The sequence below is a fragment of the Mustela erminea genome, chromosome 1 (assembly GCF_009829155.1).
Source record: "Mustela erminea isolate mMusErm1 chromosome 1, mMusErm1.Pri, whole genome shotgun sequence".
NCBI lineage: Eukaryota > Metazoa > Chordata > Mammalia > Carnivora > Mustelidae > Mustela > Mustela erminea.
Window position 1 is genome coordinate 144,014,971 of NC_045614.1, and position 20,474 is coordinate 144,035,444.

General features: G+C 43.6%; 1 protein-coding gene across 1 annotated transcript in view; it reads left to right on the forward strand.

The window, feature by feature from the left end:
* Positions 1–15,783, forward strand: part of MINDY4B (MINDY family member 4B) — a 35,898-nt gene extending 20,115 nt beyond the window's left edge. The window contains exons 9-12 of the mRNA XM_032343778.1: positions 1,527–1,599; positions 2,209–2,370; positions 13,165–13,345; positions 15,641–15,783. Coding sequence (XP_032199669.1) covers positions 1,527–1,599; positions 2,209–2,370; positions 13,165–13,345; positions 15,641–15,783 — 559 coding nt within the window. The remainder of the gene's footprint in view (positions 1–1,526; positions 1,600–2,208; positions 2,371–13,164; positions 13,346–15,640) is intronic.
* The last annotated feature ends 4,691 nt before the right edge of the window (positions 15,784–20,474 follow it).

The window sequence follows — 20,474 nt, forward strand, 5'->3', positions numbered from 1 at the left end:
TCCAAAACATATTTGCATAATTGTCATGATAAAACTGTTTTATGATTTATAGACACAAGAAAATTCACAGATATTTATTTTGTCTCTGTGATATGCAAAGCCCTGTTCTTGGCACCATGGGAAATAACAAATAAAAGAGATGGCCTGACCTGCAGGATCGGCTCTGGGAAAAACAGGACGTATATACACAGAGATACTGAGCGTGGCACAGGTGGTAATTCATGTACCAAATGAGGCGTAAAGACAAGGAGTCGTAGGGGTTTCTAGAGGAGGAAGGGTCCCCAGCTGACAGACTTCTTAGAAGAAGTGGACTTCCTTCCGGGCTCTGAAAGGAAGGTAACCTCTTGAGAGTCAAAGAGAGATAGAGAGCCTCCTGGGAGGAAGAGTTACAAGCCTGAAAGCAGCATTCCGAACACTTGCCTTTTGCACAATGTCATCATATTTTTGTGGTCTGTATTATTATTTGCTTAACAGCTTACTTTAAATCATATATTTAGATATTAACTTCTTCCTAAACATCCATATCCTTTTATTTATTTATTTATTTATTTTTTTGACACAGAGAGAGAGATCACAAGGAGACACAGAGGCAGGCAGAGGGGGGTGGGGTGGGGGGGGGAAGCAGGCTCCCTGCTGAGCAGAGAGCCCAATGCAGGGCTCCATCCCAGGATCCTGAGATCATGACCTGAACCGAAGGTAGAGGCTTAACCCACTGAGCCACCCAGGCCCCCCCATATCCTTTTAATCATGTATTTGCTGTACAAAAGAAAAATGTATTAAGCACATTACTATATATATTTTTTCATATATATATATTTTTTTCATTTATTTTTTAAATCACGCCACACTTTGGGTAATGCTGCCCTGAATTATATCTGATGTCACCAAGGCACCCATGGTGCTTGACTGAAGTTTTCAGTTCCATTCACAGAAGCATATGACCTCCAGTCCTGTGAATAGGTTCCTTCAAGAACACATGACAGCTCACACGCCAGTACTCAGCACCTCTCCCGAGAGACCTGGAGCCCCATTCCACCCTGGCTTCACACGGTCCAGGGTAGGACCGCCACCCCTGCTCCCCGGTGATACAGTCAGGAAATGGGCTTCACCCCCAAACTGGTATTTTTCACTTGAACAGTCTGTTCAACTCAGTCTTGGGCCAGCACCCTCTGGAGTGGTCATGTGTCACTGTCCTAAGCCAAGCGTGCCTTGTCACTCAGAGCAAACAGTTTCTCCTGCGTCCAGCACACACACGTATGAATCTGTCACTTCAGCCTTCTCCCTTACCCCTCATCAGCAGCTTCCCCCAGCAGCATCCCTAGCTTTTCCCTATCACCTCTGCAGCCTCCATCCCAGAGGCTTTTCTAGTGAGCGACGAGAAGGTGCGAGGTACACGGGAGGGACAGTGACCAGGCAAACTCACTCAACCGCTGCTCTGTGCTGGGAGGTGGAGGAAGGAGAGGCTGCAGGTTGCTGCTGCAGTCGTTGTCTCTGACCGAAGGCTGATGGCGTCTTGCATTCTGCAGGCTTCAGAAGGACCTGGATGCTTCCACCACTCATCTGCTACAACCAAGTGCTGGGAGTTTCCTGTGCAGGCAGGTAGGTTGGGAGGCTTTGCCTTTCTATTGTAGAATCTGAAATAGGCTTCTTCCCCCCCACCCCCAATTAAGCATATTCTCTCCTGAAGTGATGAGTAATCGAGTTATCGTTGAAAGACTAAGAAGATGCTCCCCTGACTTTGTTACCAGAGTCTACCTTCCAATTTCCACCATGGTCTTCCCAGTTTACCTCTGAGAGCCCCACATCCCTGAGATTCTACAGACCTGTTAGAAAATACCTTGACAAAGCCCACCAGGAATCCCTAGTAATGGAAAGAAAAGTACTGTAACAACAGCTTCATGTACTGCTTCTTAAATCACAACTAGGGAAAGCAGAGTCCAAAAGTAATGGAAAGGGAAGGAGAGCAAAGAGATCTGAGTGGGGCACGTGAGGTTCTCTGGGGTATGGCTGAAGGAACAAAGTCACTCGAGTTCTGCTTAAACCCTACCAAATGTCCGTGACCTGCTTTTCCTTAATTAGATATTATGTCATTTCATTCTTTTAAGGAAAACTGGTAAAATTTTTTAGTGATTATTAAAAGAAAAAAGAAATTCAGTCCTTCTGTCGTCGCTACCTAAAATGTAAACATTTGCGAACTATATCATCTAGGCAGTTTTGAACATGATTCTGACCGGAAGAGCCAGCCCAAATGTCTTCAATGGCTATCAGAGGGGAGAGTCGCAGGAAATATTACATGGAGTCCTGACCCGAAGTGAGGTCGGGTATTTGCGGTGGTGTAAGGATGTCTCAGAGGATGATAGACTTTCTCAGGTGAGTGTGTTTGGGTTCTCAAGTACACGACCAGAGTGTCAATGTTTGGGTATTTTTTTCAGTCTCTATATGAAGGCAATGAAAATCTGGGCTAACATTTTCCTTTACTATATTCCTGCCTACCTCCCACCCACCACATACACACATACAAACAGAGAGACTTTCAGAGTTTCCATGTAAATATCCAAGTCTACTGTGCTTGCTTCATATTTTATCGTATGCATTTTTATCGAGAGTCCAGGTAATATAAGTAACAGGCAAATAACTTTTTTGGAAAAAAGTATGTGAAATATACAGATGAAAGGCAAACCTCCTCCATCCCCGCCCAGCTACAGGCCTCCTTCTCAGAAATCAATATTCTCAGCAGCCCATGGGTGTCTTCCCAAATCTTTGTTTATGCAAATAAATACATATTTTCTATCCCTTGCTTAAAGTTTAAAAAAAAAAAAAAATCACTGGGGAAGAAAGCCTTCTGCCCCACTCCCTCTTAAATTCTTCTCAAAAAGATTTCCAGCCCAGGAGATTTACAACCTGTAACAAGCAGAAAGTAGAATGTGCCATTGAAAAAAGTAATCAGAGAATTAAGTAAGATGTGATTCCGCAGAAACAAACAGGAGAGAGGGTGAGAAAGCAAACTGACCCACCCCAAACTGCAAATCTAAGATGCTTCTGTGATATTTTCACAAAGATCTCCATCCTAAAACCCAGGGAAGGCAAGGTGGGTTCCGTGAAAAGCCATGCTTCTCTGGAGTGGCCAGGAAATTAGCTGGGATGTAATTCAATAGGAACTACCCCTCCCCCCAAGCCCTTCACCTGCCCCCCCAACCCCCCACCTCTCCCAGCCACCAGCACCAAAAGAGAGCCTTGCTGCTCAGTGCCTGTTCTGTCCTTCACCCTCCCAGTTCAGCTCAAAATCCTTTTCGTTGCACGAGACTTCAGGCTTTAAAAGATCCCTTTACACCCAGAGCTTCACTTGTCTCCCCTCCTGCTGCTGGCTTCAGCCGCGATGCCTTATTCATGAAAACCGCATCCTGTTATACCTGCAAACCATGTAGCTGAGGGCACAGAGAAGTAGAGCTTGACCACAGCAGAATTAAGTACATTTTGCATACAAGCATATTCAGAGTTTGCTTATTATTCCTTGACTTTGGAATCCAGGCCCCTCACAGAAAAAACAAGAAGCAATAGAGAAGCTACCAGCTAAAAAAATGAACCCATTCCCATCACCCAGAAGGGTCAATCCTTGCAGCAATGCTTCCTTTTCTTTTTCTTTCGTATATAAATATATCCTACGTTTACTCTATGGAAACCCGATTTCTATCATTTAACACAGATATCTGTATGTGCCAACGAATGTACGTCCTTCGTCACATTCAAAGGATGCCAAGAGTTCCACGGCACAGGTGGGAAAGACCATACTGGGAATATACCCGGGACAGAGAAGGGATTTGTTACTGCTATAAAATTCCCAATCACTTGGTTTTAGATAATCTGGGAACTCATCTTAGGATTTGATAGATCTAGAATAAACAGGAAAACTAAGCCACAAAGAAGAGAACTCTAGACTTCACTTTACCTATTTCTCTCTCTCTTTTTTTTTTTCAACCACACACGGTCACTTGGCAGTCACGGTCAAGCACTCCTCACCTCTCCCAGCCCAGTAACAGGCCAAGACTTAGTTTGGAGAAAAATGGCCGGACACGGGAGGGGCAAGTTTCAAGGAGCAGGGGTCACAAAGGCAACAGTTGTAATTTGACTCCTTTGTCTATGATTATTACAAAGCTCTTTCACACGATTTCACTCTATTCTCATTATAAACTACTGAGATTTAAAGCAGCGTTTCTCGAATTTCAGTCATCGGCACAGGTAATTCACGGCTTTGTCACAGCTCCACACCTGCTGCACGCTCTGCTATTATTTGATTATTATTTTTCTTTAAATCAACTCACTTTAAAAATTTGAATATAACCATTTCTGCAGCAGTAATACAAGCCACAGACTCGACATGCTCATTATTTTTTCCCCCCTAATGCTTCAAAGAAGTAAATATACAGATTTTGTTTAAAGCTTACCCCTGGGCTACTGGCTTCCTGCCACAGGCCACCAAATGGCACTTGCGCCCTGCTTTGGAAACCCAGAAAATAAGTGAGGGGGTACCTACCGTAACATGCAGGGAGCGGCCCTGACCTGAAAACCTGGAGGTTCTGCCCTGCTGCCCCTCATGGGGTGTGACTTGGGCCGGGCACTCACCCTCTCTACAGTGGTTTCCTCAGGCTCGTGTCCTGTTCTGCAACACGCGACAGATGTGAAGAGCAAACTAGATCATGAATGCCAAAGCTTGTTGGAAAGCAGAGTGACCTGGACACATATAAGCTTATAATGGATGATAAAGGCCATGTTCATTGATCTTCTCCTAATTGTGAGGCTCTGTGTCCAGATACAAAGATGAGTCACACATGGGCCAGTACTTGCACACACACTGACCGTCCGGGGAAGGCTCTAGGCAGTAAATGATGGAGAACAGCGCTCTGTACTGGCTGCGCACTGAAATCACCTGGAGAGTTTGGTTTTCTAATCATTTTATATTTTAGAGCAGTTTTTTTCCTCAATAGAATTAAGTGTAAGGTACAGAGATTTCCCATAGATTCCCTGCCCCCACACATGCATAGCCTCCCCCATTATCAACATCCCCCGCCGGAATTGACATGTTTGTCACGTTGGTGAGCCTATGGTGACACATCGTGATTATCCAACATCCACAGTTTACATTACCATCTCGGTGTTGTGTACCGTATGGATTCAGACAAATGTGTAATGACATGTGTCCACCATTACAGCATGATACAGAGTAGTTGCACTGGCCTAAAATCCTCCATGCTCTCCTCATCCCTCTCTCCCCCCATCCGAAGCAACAACTCATTTTTCTACCATCATCTATGGTTCTACCTTTTCCAGAATGTCACATGGTGTAACGATAGAGTACGTAGCCTTTTCAGACTGGCTTCTTTCACTTAGTAATATATAAGTTCAAGGTTCTTCACTGTCTTTTCACAGCTCAATTGCTCATTTCTTTAGAGTGCTGAATAATATTTCATTACCTAAGTAATACTCCATAGATGTACCAAGGTGTATTTTTCCATTCACCTACAAAAGACATCTGTGTGCAGGTTTTTATGTGGACGTAGGGTTTTACCATTTTTAGACAGATACCAGGGATCATGACTGCTGGATATATGACAAAAGCGTTCAGGGTTTTTTTGGTTTTGTTTTGTTTTTTAATTTTCTTTCTTTCTTTCTTTTTAAGATTTTATTTATTTATCTGACACAGAGAGAGAGATCACAAGTAGGCAGAGAGGCAGGTGGGGGCAGCGAGGGTGGAAGCAGGCTCCCTGCTGAGCAGAGAGCCCGATACAGGGCTCAAACCCAGGACCCTGAGATCATGACCTGAGCCAAAGGTAGAGGCTTAACCCACTGAGCCACCCAGGCACCCCGAGTGTTTAGTTTCATAAGAAACCGCCCAGCTGTCTTCCATGGTGGCTGTTCATTCTTGCCTTCCCACCAGCACCGAGTGAGGCTTCTTCACTGCACATCTTCACCACCATTTGGTGTTGTCAGTGTTCTGGATTTTGGCCATTCTCAGAGGGGTATCATGGTATCTCATTGCTGTTTTCATTCTCATTTCCTGGATAATATGGGATGTGGAACATCTTTGCATATGCTCAATTGCAATCTGTATATTTCGTTTTACGAGAGGTCTGTTTAAAGTCATTGGCCCACTTTGAGAGCTTTTAAAACTACCAATGCCCAGGTTATCCCCCAGAACACCATCAGCTTCATGTGTGAAGGACCAGAGTGGGCACACAGGGCCCCACACTCAGAAGACCCTGCCCTCAGTTTAATGCTCTCTTGTCATCCCTTTAAATTCTTACTAATTTTTGAATGAGGGTCTCCATGTTTTCATTTTGCACTGGACTACAATTGCATAGCCAGTCCTAGCCAATGACCCTATTGCATTTGGTCTAGAGAGTATCTGAGCATTAGGATTTTAAAGCCCACAAGAGATTCTTATGGGCAGCCAGGTTTAGAAACTTCTGTTCTAGATCAGGACTGCTCAACCTCAGCGCGACTGACATTTCAGACTGGAGAATGTGCTTGTAGTGGGAGCTCTCCTGTGCATTGTGAAGTGTCTGGCAGAATTCCTGGCCCCCACGCCCTAGATGCCTCTAGCTCCGCCCCTCAATGTGTCAACCAACAATGTCTTCAGACCCTACCAAACATTCTCTGGGGGGACAGAATTGCCTTGGCCAAGCTAATGCTTTAAAGGAAGGGCAAAAACTCTCCTTAGACCTAACTGATTAAATCCACATATGCAGAATTGGAAAACTAGCTATTGAAACTAACATCACAGGAACGACTATTTTCTTTCAAGCGGTGACAGCCTTCTGCTCCTGTAAACACCTGCAAGGCTTTAGGGACCAGTCTCCAGCCTTATCTTAAATTAAAATTAAGTAGGTGTCTGCTAAAGAGCTACTAAGTGGCTCTGAGAAAAGGGACCATGTCAAAGGAGATGCCACAGAAAGGGAGAGAGAGAGAGCGAGAGACTGAGAGAAAGAGAGTGCATGCCTCAAAGAGTCAAGAATTCACAGAGATCCAGCACTACCATTTTCTCCGGAGCACATTTCTTTCTACACAAGTCAGCTCAGCCCAGTAGAGCTGCTAAATCATGCTTCACAGAAAATTACCTGCAGAGCCCAAAGTACCCTCCAGTAATAAAGCGGATGTTTGTCAGGACCTTAAAGTAAGCCAAAAGGCCAAGGCATGAGGTAACAAGTAAGAGCTTTCCTACTGAGAAAGTGATTAATGTGGCAAAATGGACCAGACAACAGGACCAATGTGTAAATGCTCGCTCATAAATCGGAAGTAGGGCACAGCATGGAAACTGCTCGCGTTCACTTTAAAATCTACATAGAAGTCATATCTACAATGCTCCTGTCCTTTCAGAAAGGGACTCATGTGACTTTTCAGCCTTCCTTCTTGGACGCTGTGTTCCCTCTCCAGGGAGACTCCTATGAGTCCTGCCCTCAGTGAAAATTGCCTGCAATTGTACACTAATGGCTTAAAACCCCGAGGATGTTTATTATGTTGTCTCTGTCATGCACTTGGAGTTTGGTTTCAGAACAAATGTATTAAAGAGCAAATGCTGGCTGGTGGCTAGTTTTCTTACTTGAACTGCTGAGCTATATGAATATAATAGACCCGCTTTATGAATAAATAGACATATATACATGTATACATATAAAGCTTTATTGGAAGGGGCTTTTTTATTCTTTCTCTATCTGCTCATTATTTGGGGATAAAAAGCAATCCATTACTCATCTATATTACTCAAATAATCATATCTATAATTGTGTTTTTTATATATATAATTTTAGATATATTTTTCACTATTCCTGGAGATGGTGATTAAGGAAGTCTATATGAAGCTTATTTGTTCATTGTAGTGCTAACAGCCTCTTGTACAGAGCACACCCTGTGTGCTAGGCTTTCTCTGAGCCATTCATTCTCAAGGATTCCTTATTTCATCTAATCCCTGCTTCCACTCAAAGGTGGAAGTGTTAGTTTCAGTCCAGTGTCTGTGGTTTGACCATTGATTTTAGACCTGAGAAAACCCAGACAGAGCAAGGTGTGGGTACTTGCCCTTGGTCCCCAGTAAGGTGTCAGAGTCAGGGTTAGGATGCCTGCTCCACCCACATCAGAACCCAGGCTCTGTCCACCGGGCCGTGCTGTCTGTCATTACCATCTTTCTTGTCTTCTAGTAAAGTCATCAATACAAAATGCCAGTTTTGGGATTATACTCTATCATGAATGCTTTTATAATCTATCATATCTACATATAGATATAGATTTGTATCATGTCATCTATAATCTGTTGTAAGTACACTGATGTTAGATTCTAACATACACTTATTTATTTATTTATTTTTAAAGATTCTATTTATTTATTTGAGAGAGCGAGCGAACAAGCATGAGTGGGGCTGACGGGGAAGGCAGAGGGAGAAGGAGAAGCAGGTTCCTCACTGAACAAGGAGCCCAATGTGGGACTCGATCCCAGGACCCTGGGATCATGACCTGTGCCGAATGCAGATGCTGAAACCACTCAGCCACTCAGGCACCCCTCTAATATTTATTTATTTATTTATTTATTTATTTATTTATTTAAAAGATTTTATTTATTTATTTGATAGAGAGAGATCACAAATAGGCAGAGAGGCAGGCAGAGAGAGAGAGAGAGGAGGAAGCAGGCTCCCTGCCGAGCAGAGAGCCTGATGCGGGACTCGATCCCAGGACCCTGAGATCATGACCTGAGCCGAAGACAGCGGCTTAACCCACTGAGCCACCCAGGCGCCCCTCTAATATTTATTTTTTAAAAAGATTTATTTATTTTTATTTGAGAGAGAGAGAGAGAACACTTGTGTGGGTAGGGGAGGGGCAGAAGGAAGGAGAATCCTCCATCAGATTCCCCACCAAACTCAGAGCCCAAAGCGGGACTTGATCCCAACACCCTGAGATCGTGACCCAGGCCAGAATCAAGAGTTGGATGCTCAAGCAACTGCAGGCACCCTAGACTCTAACATTTAGATGGTGGCAATACCATGGTTAGGTTTTGGAAAGCATGACTCCAGAAGCTAGAAATTTATACATTGACTTCTGGTGAAAACCCTTGTGAGTTGGAGGTGACTATGAATAACACGTACTTGGGGCACACCCTCTGAAATGTATCTGCCCCCCTTCACCTGCTGGTTTGTTAGACCGTGTCTGTCAGGTATACTACCGAAGGACACACTTGGTAGTACTGAGAGGCGCTAACAGAAGATGCACGTGACTTCAATGTATCTGAAGCCTCATATTTCAGAGTATTCTATCGTAGAACTGAAATACCTTACATAGCAGAAGTCTGCTCAGAAAGACCTAGATGGGGTTCCAGAACAGTGCTCTCTGTATCACTGGATCGAAGACCCCCATGGTCAAACCCCTTCCTTTTTGCTCTGAGCAGGGTAACTCCTCCGCCCAGGACTCCTGAATGTGCCAAACGGGTACTTAGGGGCTGTATGGATATATAGCGGCTCCTGCCTGGGGTGAGGCTGCAAATTGGAAGATTACATGTATCCACTGATAATAAAATCGAATATAAGAAAGGTTTCAGAATTCAAAAAAAAACCCAACATGCTAAAAGATCCTGCTGTCCAGGTGAAATCCATCTTATGATGCTACATCTGTCTTCCTAAAGTAAATCTCTTCTTACTCTGGGATAAAATTGCAGAGACTGCAAAAACACACGTCTTTCAATCGCAATGTCACAGCCCAGTGGGTGAGATTTAAAAAAAAAAAAAAAATGGAGTTCTCATTAGATACCACGGCAAGCCCCCCAGAGCCCACCAGACTGACAGTTCCCGCGGAACACAGCCAGCTACCCACAAGCTGAGGCACTATTTTGAAGCCTCCCGTCACTTTTCTATTTGAAGGTACAGGTTTGAGTGTGAGGTTCCAATACCTAAGTGAGAACATAAAGCAGTTTGAGTCTAACACCATCTGGAAAGCCTTAGGAGGTTCACATTATCTTCACACCTGCCATGGAGAAGAAAAATCAACTCTGATTTTTAGAAGGGACTGAAGTCATTTAGGTCTTGCTGAAACGACTCCCCCGGCAGCCCTGGCAGAGCACACCACCATCCCGGCCACACCCTCTTCCCTCTTTAAATTCCCTTGCAAGAGACTAGTAGGAAGAAATCCAACCAGAAAAGTACCCTGTGAAGCTCCGCCCACGGCGCTCCAGCCGGCAACCCCTGCCCCCCCTCCCCCAGTTGCTTAGGTAGCACCTGGGCCAACAAGACAACATACCTGCAAACTCGTCCAGGGGAGTTACAGCCACTCTGTGCTCCAGGTGCAGAGAGGAGAGCCAGACCCTCCACAGTCACGCATTCGAATTGTCACCAGGAATCAGGGAAGAAAGCACAAATCTCCAACACCTTTCTTCCACTCCCATTACCAAACTGGGCCCTTGGGACTTGCAATATTAAGCTCATTATGCAAACATTCTAAGAGCCATTGTTCTAGATGGCCAAAAAAAAAAAAAAAAAAAAAAGAATTACATGGATTCAATCCTTGCCCTGTGGTGTTTAGAATTTGTCCATCCTTCGTCCTGTACTTATAGTTTTACACTGGCTGTATCCTCTAAGGATACATGTCATGAGAGGCTTGATTGCTGCATGGAACACTGGCCTTATTACACAATGAGTGAACTTAAGGAGAAAGGTATTTTATTTATAGCACTACTGTATCACCAGTTAATTTCCTTCTTTACCATGGCAACACAAGGCGACACACACAAATTCTGCATTGGCGGAATTTCACCAATAAAACATATTTAGAATGTGGCTTTTGGGGGTGGAGGTTAGCTGATGCACTGTCTACCCAAAAGCGATACAAAGTCTTCACTAGAAGTTCCAGTCAAATACATGATGGGGTCTACTAGGAAAAGAAGGGGAGATAACGTTTGGTGGCATTTAAGTGGGAGGGGCTTCATTTTATTTTTTTCGGGCTCACTTTAAACCAGGTGTGTTCTCAGCTATAATCTTACGGCTTGCCTCTTAGAGTTAATAGCCAAACTACCCTGGCAGTCAGGAATGCCGTTTTCTTTTCTACTAGAATCTCTGAAGGCAGGCGAGGCTCTGCCTGCCCAGTGTGCAGTTTCTGTATGGTTACTTTGGGTGTGGGAGATTGTTGTATTATAACTGCTACATCTTCCTCCTACTCTAATAAAATCTTGAGTAGCTTTGGGTTCAGAAGAGGAAACTACTGCATTGTTGCCGAAAGTAACAACAGTGTGGTGTCAGCACCTCCTAGAGAATTACCCAAGTGCCTGCTGAATTTTGCCTACATTATAAAAACTCCGAGAAACAATATCTTACATGTCTGTGTTCTATTACATCCACCCAGATGTAATTTACAGGGAACTTCATTGGTGGGAAATCAGCCCAAATTCAATTCTTTTGGGTTGCAAAAGAAGTGACATTTTCTTGCAAACGGCCCTAAATTTCCTCATTAGCTTATTTAAGTTTTCAAACTTTAATAATTCCATGTCCTGCAGATCTTATTTTGGTTACATCTAACCTGAGTACACAAGGTGCCGAAGCAAAAAGGCATAAAAAAGAAAGTGCTTGTTTTATAACTAATGAATGGTTACAATGTTATTTGGAACTTGTGGGTGGATTCTTGGAATGTAAACACATTCGTTGGCTTCCATGGCACGTCCTCTGTGTTTTATTTCCAACGTAGCTGGTGGGCGACTTGCCCATTTGGTATGTGAGATGCTCATATTATACTCAGTGCAGAGGGGCTAGTTCTCGTGTGAGTAGATAAGCAAATCCTGCAACCATTATGAACATGTCCAAATTAAGGCGCTAGGCTTGGACTGCTTTTTTAAACTACTAACTAAAACAGAGTTTATGTCTTTCAAATACAGCGATATGTTTTTCCTATGGTAGCTGAAAAGCGAAAATCTTAAAGACAAAAGCATTTCCGAGTCACCCCCTCACCCACAACTGAAGAATTTAAAGCAAAACGAAGAGATTTGAATAGAACTATTGAGAAATCCAAATGTCAAGTTATTAGCCTTTAATACGTGGGTTTATGAAATGTGATAATTTTTCAAAGCTGGATTTTCCATAAAACAGAATTTGTTCCTGAACATACAGGACAACTCTAAAAAGGACTGAACGGAGAAAAGAAGCAGAATTGGACCCTTCGGCTACAGGCAGACACGCCAAGGCTGAGGGTCCAACAGCTCTCCCTGGTATCACGTGAAAATGTTGTTGTTGTTGTTGCCTGTGTAGTTCATAATTATGTCTTCACATAGAAAAAAGTAGTTTTTAACATTAACAAGTTTTGAAGACAACCTTTTAAGAAATATGTGCTTTCTTGTCTCTTTAAACAAAATGGTCGCTATCACACATGGAAATGCACTTTAATATCAGGTTCTCGGGGCTACAGAAGGTGCCTCTCAGAGTGGTACTCTTGTCCGTCTAATTCACTAGCTATGAGAATCCAAGGCTGAGTGGATAGTTGCCTGCAAAAGCTAGATAAACTAGTTAAAGGTGCAAATTTAATATTATTATTGTAATGCTAACCTAGGATGCTCAGCTCTTGGTACATCTTCACATCTGATGTGCGTGTTAACATGAAGGTATGCGTGTCTATGTATGAATGTTATATGTATGTCTGTGTTTTCCCCTCACTTCCTGGAAGCTCTTTCCTCCATTCAAAATATTCTCCATGTCTATATTCTAAATATTCTCTAAATATTCTAAATGGCATTTCCAGAAGTCTGACCACCTGCTGAATGAAGTACTGTCCTATCTTGGGCACATGAGTAAATATACCAGTCAATAATGAAGACAAGTTGAAGTTCTCTTATTCCAGCCCTAAACTTATGTCTTAGTTGATCTATTATTCTTTACTTAACTTCCAAGCCCAACTTCAGACGTGGGGTGCCTCCATGTCCCCCATGGGGCCGTGCCCACTCTGCAGCATCCCGGTGACACCACAGCACTCATGCATGTAAACTCGCTCACCACAAAGCCTTCGCTTCAGATCTCACGGCACGCAGAGTGCCCCGCACACTTGCACCTGCAACGAGAAGCCTCTGAGCTGCTTTTTGATTACGATGACGAATCAGCATCTGCCTTGATGCAGCCAAATCTGTATGTTCATCTACATTTCCCCCTTCCCTTCCAGGTGGGCAGCATGCTGAAGACCCCCAAATTACCTATTTGGCTGTGCAACATCAATGGAAACCCCGGTGTTCTTTTCAGCACAAACAAGCAGCTCTTATCAGACTGGAGAGTGGAGCGTCGCTTTGATCTGTACCTGTACGGTGGCCGGCCCTCCCAGAAGAAGCCCGTGCATCTCACAGTAGGTGAGCATTTCAGACTCCAAGTGCTGAGCCTCTTAGGGCGCTCAGAAAGACGCGGTGCCGGTGTTTTGCCGCTGTGTGGGTGTCCACGCTCGCCTTGCAGGAAGACGCTTGGGCTTGAGTTCTGAAATGAAACCCACATACCAGTCCCATGGGTCTAAACCCAAGGAGGGCACCCGGGGCAGTCTGCAGCTGCCCTAAATAAGAGTGGCGGGTTTAGATGTAGCACAGGGGAACAAACAACTTCTAGGTGGGAGAAACAACAAAAGAGAATGAATCCCATCCGCAAAAAAACCCTCTCCAGGACTTTTTCCTTGGGAGCACGGGGCTCGTAATGCCTGAGGGGAAGCACTGGAAGAATGGATGGACCGGGGCAGAGGGTGTTCCAATCGGTCAGTTCCATCCTACAACTGATCAGATGATCATCCAGTGACATAACTCAGCAAACTGAGAGTGCATTTCTCTTCAGATATTTGAGGGCCTGCTAAGGGCCAGGCACTGAGCTAGACGCTGCGAAAGCCATAATAACAAGGCATAGTCCCAGCAAAATGTAAGAGGTTCTGGTCCACTGGGAGAAGCAGACAGCCATACAGGTCATTTTATTTCAGTTACGACCATATTCATTTAAACCCATAAGGAAAAAAGGCTAAACTTCAACTGTCTCTAAACTTGGAATGTCTTTAAGCACTGGCCTTTTGGACAAGGGAATAAACACGATGAGACCAGGCATCTGTCGTGGGTATCTTGGTCCTACTGGTGCAGGCTCGATGTTTGACTTGGCCTTTAGCATCACAGGCCTGGTGTTCAACAACTTTTCATGATAATGACTGAATCTGGAAAATTATCTTAATGACTGTTTTATCTGTGCAAGTCCTAATTCTTCTTTAATTATGGAAGATAGATATTAGCCCATTTAATTTAGGAGGACATTGACAATATGTTCCTTAAAATATTGTTCCTACTTTACTCTCTTCTTTGAGGAAAGCATCATTTTAAAAAATATTTTATTTATTTATTTATTATTTATTTGAGATAGAGAAAGAGAGCTTGCATGCACATGCTCAAGCATGGGGGGAGGAGCAGAGGGAGAAGGAGAGAGAGAATCCCAAGAGACTCCGAACTTAACACAGAGCCCCATGTGGAGTTCGATCCCGAGACCCTGATATCATGGCCTCAGCCAAAACTGAGTTGGATGGTTAATGAACTGAGCCACCCAGGTGCCCCAGAAAGCATGTTTGTATTAACTCACAGGCATTGCAAGAATTCTATTCTGGGCACTGTACTGGAAGCTGTACACATAATCCCAGTAAATTCTCCCAGCAATCATATGAGGTAGATACTATGATATCTATTTTCACAAAGAAGACACTGAGGTAGCCAATAAACAGTTGCTAATTGAATAAATGAGGCTGAGAGATGTTAAGTACATTCTCAAATGGCATACGAGACAAAGGTGGTTCTCTCTCTCTCTCTCTCTCTCTTTTTAAAAAGATTTTATTTATTTGAAAGAGACAGAGAGAGAACACAAGCAAGATGAGGGGCAGAGGTAAAAGCAGATGCCCCCTGAGTAGGGAGCCCAATGCGGGGTTTGATCCCACGACTCCAGGATCATGATCTGAGCTGAAGGCAGATGCTTAACCAACTGAGTCACCCAGGTACCCTAAGACAAAGCTGGTTCTTGAACCCTGTTCTTGAGCACTTCACTAAACTACCTCACCCTTCACACAAAAATGTAAATGTACTCTTAGATGCATTGAGAAGTGATGAGCTCTCCTTCCTCCTGGCTTTCCTGATAACTTCCTTAGCCTACGCTTGGCTCTATGTGTTACATCATGGTGCTGGAATGTGCATCACATGATATACCAATATTCATGTTTCAAAAAATACACATGCTACCACAGACTTGTTCTGTATAGGGCATTTCTATATACCACCTACTGGAATCCCCCTCTGCTTAACCAATTCTAGGAACACAGTTCACTGAGCCCAATTCCTGCCCACCCATCGTGTTTTTCTTCCTTCCTGGCTTCCTCTGGAATGGTGTATACAGGCAAGGGCCTAAATGCTGGCCGTTTGGAGTGCCTGGGCGGCTCAGTTAGGCGTCTGACTTTGACTCAGGTTCTGATACCAGGGTCCTGAGATAAAGCCCCAGGTAGGCTCCCTGCGCAGCAGGGAGCCTGTTTCTCCCTCTCCCTCTGCCCCTCCCCCAGCTCTCTCTCGCTCATTCTCTCTCTCTCTCTCTCTCAAACAAATAAATAAAATATTTTTTTAAAAAAATGCTGGTTGTTCCTCACTCAGATACTCACTCCCATCACTGGGAAAGGAACCAACATGAAGATGAACATGTACCAGGAAGACGGTTTTCTCCAGTGGAGATGGCAATCAGAACCAAGTGGAGAGAAGCCACCATCAACTGGCATGGAACCGTTCCCTTCCTCTAAAGAGAGAGCCAGGATGTGCAGCGATTTCTGAAGTTGAGTTGCTTGGCACAAAGCCTCATATGGGGGTAGACTCTTTACTTCTACATTCCTCATTCATGAACCCCAATGAAAAACTCCACTTTTTTCTTTTTGCACCCCCCCCTCCTTTATTTTGGTCTTTGCGTAGCCCTCTGCTGCTGTTATCGGTGCTGCTGAAGAAACATAAGCCCTTCCAGCAGGGGCCGCAAAGTGTATCCCTTCCTTTTATTCAATAGAGCAAAAGAAGTGTCTTTCTTTTTTGAAGTGTCTTTCTTGACTGTTATTTTCGATCAGTCTTTTCTTGGTGTGATTCTCCCTGAGGATGATGGACGCAGGCAGCTAGCTTTCATTTGGGGATGAAGTCATCAGTGATGCATCATCAGATTTTTAGTTATGGCAAGAACTCAAGCTTTCTCAAAGACTTCCCGGTATGGAGAGCATTCTTTTCCAAGGTTACATTTCACATGTCCGCATTAGCAGGTTCTGGTCATTAAAATAGTAAATGGGCTTCTTTGGGCTTGGGGCAGGGACTATTCCTGGTAGCGTGGCAGCGAAAGTCATTGGCTTATGGGTTCAAGTCAAGGTGAGCACATAGGAGGAGACATTCCTTCTACCAGTGCTATGTTTGTTTCTTGTCTTTATAAGCTGAATATAAATACATAGACAAACAGATAAACTGAGAAAGAAGTTTTATTCCTAGGTAAAATAAAATTATATATAAAAATAGATTCTCTTCTTACGTCATTGTTTAAAGGGAAACAATCCTTTTTAGAATGTAAATCTTTCCCAGTCCTATTGAATGCCTACACTTTTTCTGAAGAAATACACAGAGTAAGACACCTATTCTTTCTTTTAAAAGTACATGGAAACCATTTAGACCTTTTTCCAAACCCACTCCACTGGTCTGCCAACTCTCAGACTTAGGTCTCTGTATTCACAAGCCAAAGGTTAGATTGCGAAGAACACCTTTTCCAAGCCCATTGCCCAAATTAATTTGTGAAATGCATTTTCATTTGGCTCAAAGAATAATGTTTTAACTTAAGGAGCATGGAGAAAATGAAACTTCAAGGTGAATAATAAACTATGTCAAAAAAGAAAGCCAAGTTGGCTTGGATTGCTGATTACGGTATCTTTATTACTTTGATGTTCTGATGAGGGATGTGAAAGCCATTGGATAAATACGCAGATCCTCCTGGACCCTTGTTTTATTTGGTATTAGTTTTAGCAATATGGTGCTTTTCCTGAGGTGCAGGCCTGGTTTTTGTTTTATGGATACCGAGTCATTTCTAACCAAATGTGCCTGTTGAAGTGGACCGCTGGTAAGTGTAGGGACAATGACAGACAACAGCACGTGCTTCAGGGAGGACGTTCCCAGCCACGATTAAGAGATTTCATTCAAAATGTCTCAAACAATAAGGACGTGCTTTTCCAACAAGAATGGTCCAACAAGGGATCCATGACTCTCTTAGGTCAATCGTGATTCATTTCCTGGGGCTGAGAGCAGGACACTTGTTACCAGAACAAAATTGGGGCTCTGCAGAAGGAAGAAGGTTGAGATGACTGTTGTGTCGACAACTGGTCTGTCATCCTGACAAAAGGCATTTTTAATTGGCCTCATTTCTGAGTCTATTTTTGGTCCCTACCCTATTTTTCCTTTGAATTTCTAATTTATTTATAATTTGTGTTACTTTGCCATATTTTATGTGTTGTGTAACTTGTCTTAAATTACTCCTGGAACAAATCTATAAATAAGTAAAATAATAGAGGAAAGATTAAGAACCTATGTTTTATATATAAAGGTATAATAATTTTGATATATATAAAAGTATTAATCACTTTTCATGTCAATGTTGGAAAATGAGTTTTTATTTTGTCTTATTAGCAGGGCAGCCAGTAATTTTTTTTGAAAGGTGGAAACATGTTATTTAAAAGCTAAAAATGTCCTGGGATATCAGATCACCTTTGAACTTTCTGTGTTTTGAGAAAAATGACTTCAATTGTCCTGTCAGCTGCTGCTTCTTTTTCTTCTTCTTCTTCTTTTTAATTTTAGGTATATTTATTTATTTTAAAGAGAGAGGGAGAAAGAGCACAAGGTGGGGGCCAGAGGGAGAGAGAGAGCCTCTCAAGTAGACACCCTGCTGAGCTTGGAACCCAGCGCAGGGCTGGATCTCACAACCCTGAGATCATAGCCTGAGCCAAAACCAAACTTAACCGACTGCACCACCCAGGTGCGCCATGTCCTGTCAGCTTCTTAATTAGTCCGGAAAAAGTTATTTGCTTGAATACAGAAGTGGGTAATTTTTCTGAATAGTTATGTAAACTAACTGTATCCATAGTGGGACAATGTCCTTGAGGAGATGGTAAATACTTTGTTCTCCTCAGTATTGACTAGGACTCTATGTCCCTCAAAATTATTGTCTGTTCCTAGAGAAGACGCGCGAGTGACTTTTGTGAGTACATGTTCACCACAGTGGCAAGACAAGGTGGGAGCTGGCCGGGGGCGGGCAGCTGAGAGTCCCTTCCCCCACACTGACAGGGTTTGGCATTGGGTTCACCAGCTATGTGCAACCTGCAGTCATACCCGGACCTGATTTTATTTACAAATAAGTAACACAAACTGTTGACTGTTGTAATTGCCTTTTCAGGGCCTTGGAGACACAACCATTCGTTCATTCACTCAGGGAACTTTTCTAATGTTCCCTATGTGCCAGGCGCTCTGCTGGGTGCTGGAGAAATATGGTGAGCACAGTCAGCCGTGGGCCCTCCTCTCTCACAGAGCTTAGGCTCTTCTGAGGAGATGGCATTAATCGGAGCACCACTTTAATGAATATAAACTTGAAAACTGAGATAAGTGGTCAGAGGGAAGGGATTTCTGATGCACAGTATCTTAGAATAAAGGCCTGGAAGTCCAGGAAAAGGTTTCTCTGCAAACAGATGGTTAAGCTGAGGTAGGAAGCTAAGTAGAAAAACCAGGAGGGTCATGGAGGGATGAGCAGGGGCAGAGCCCTGCAGTGACAGTGCTTAGGGACCAGAGAAGCCAGTGGGGCTGAGGTGCAGGGGGCAAGGTGGAGAGTGGCTGGGAAGCAGCTTGTGGTGGGGGGAGGGAAGGACTGACCACAGGACAACCTTGGAAGGTTTTAAGTGACCTGGTAAGATTTGCATTTTGAAAAAAAATGCCTCGGTGTGGATAATGGGCTATAGAGAGCCTGGAGGGGATGTAGAGACAAGTTAGAAGACTATAGCTGTGGTACAGGGAAGAGATGGCCAGAAAAAACAGTGGCAATAAAAGCAGACCAAAGTGGGCCACTGGGGAGCTACCTATCGGTAAAACAGACAAGACCAAGACATTGGCTAGGGAGGGAAGACTCAAGGGTAGGGGGAGGGAGGACTCAAGCATGACTTCCAAGTTTCTGATTTGAAAACAGGTGGAAGTTTGGGCCTCCAGAGAATTTGGAATCACTAAAAGAATGGCAGATGTGGAAAGGAGGAAATCCCAGATTCAGTCTTGGATGGAATATTCACATGAAGAGGAGGAACAATGGACTAGAAAGGGGGACCTGGCACTCAGAGGAGAGGCTTGGACCAGAGAACTACATCTGGGAGTCTTGATGGGAAGGAGCATGAGGGTCTGGAATAAATGTGCCTAAAGAAGAGTAGGAAACAAGAAGAGGGCTGGGGCTCCAACTGAGCCCTGAGGAATTCCAGGGTCAGCAGTCAAGTCAGGTGTGATGAGCCTGGAAAAGAGGCAGAGAAGGAGCAGACAGGTACAAGAGGCATCCAGCTGGTGATACCTAAATAAAAGGTATTTTCAATCAATGACTCTTGATATTAAAGTCAACCAGAGGGGATCAAGTCTGAATAAATCCGGACAGTTATTTTTAGGATAGCAGTTCAACTTTAATTCTGTAGAATGTAATCATACCCAATCTCCTTCCCAGAAGGACTTAGAATGGCTGACAACTGGTGAGTCTCTTGGAGAACTTTGTGTCTTCTTTCTGTTACTGAAGCTCATGAGAAAACTTCTCACTACTGTCCACAAGGTGGTGCTATGAGAGGGACTTTTTTTAATCCCATGATCAAATCTAATTATCAAGTGAATGTGGGTGATTCAGTCACACACACAAAAACCTAGTAAATAATTATAAAATTGATGTAAGGGTTATTCAATCTTTGTGATACTTGGAACTGGTATCTCTAAGCATGGTGAGTGGAAGTATTCTAACCTAGGAGTCTTCCTTTCTCTCCTGCTCCATTGGGGGCAGCAAGAACTATAAATGTTAACTTCAAAATAGCCCCACATGCACCACCCACTTCCTGGCGTGGGCACCCCCTGGCTCTCTGCTGGACTATTACAATAGCCACCCAAGTGTTCCCCTTACTTCTCTCTTATGCCCTTCCGGTCCTTTTTCAACACAGCAACCAGTCCTCTTTCTAATACTGGAATCTGACCATATTATAACAATTCATATTGCTATGTTATGAATTCATTTTCATGTAATGAGAACAAAATACCAAAATCTTAACATGATCTACAAGAGCCTGTTGGATTCAGCTCCTGGTTCATCTCATGCCACTTTCTTTCTCATCACCGTACTCCACCTAAGCCACACTCACCCCCACTTCAGGGGCGTTGCCTCTACTGTTCCCTCTGCCCACAACAATCTTCACTTTTG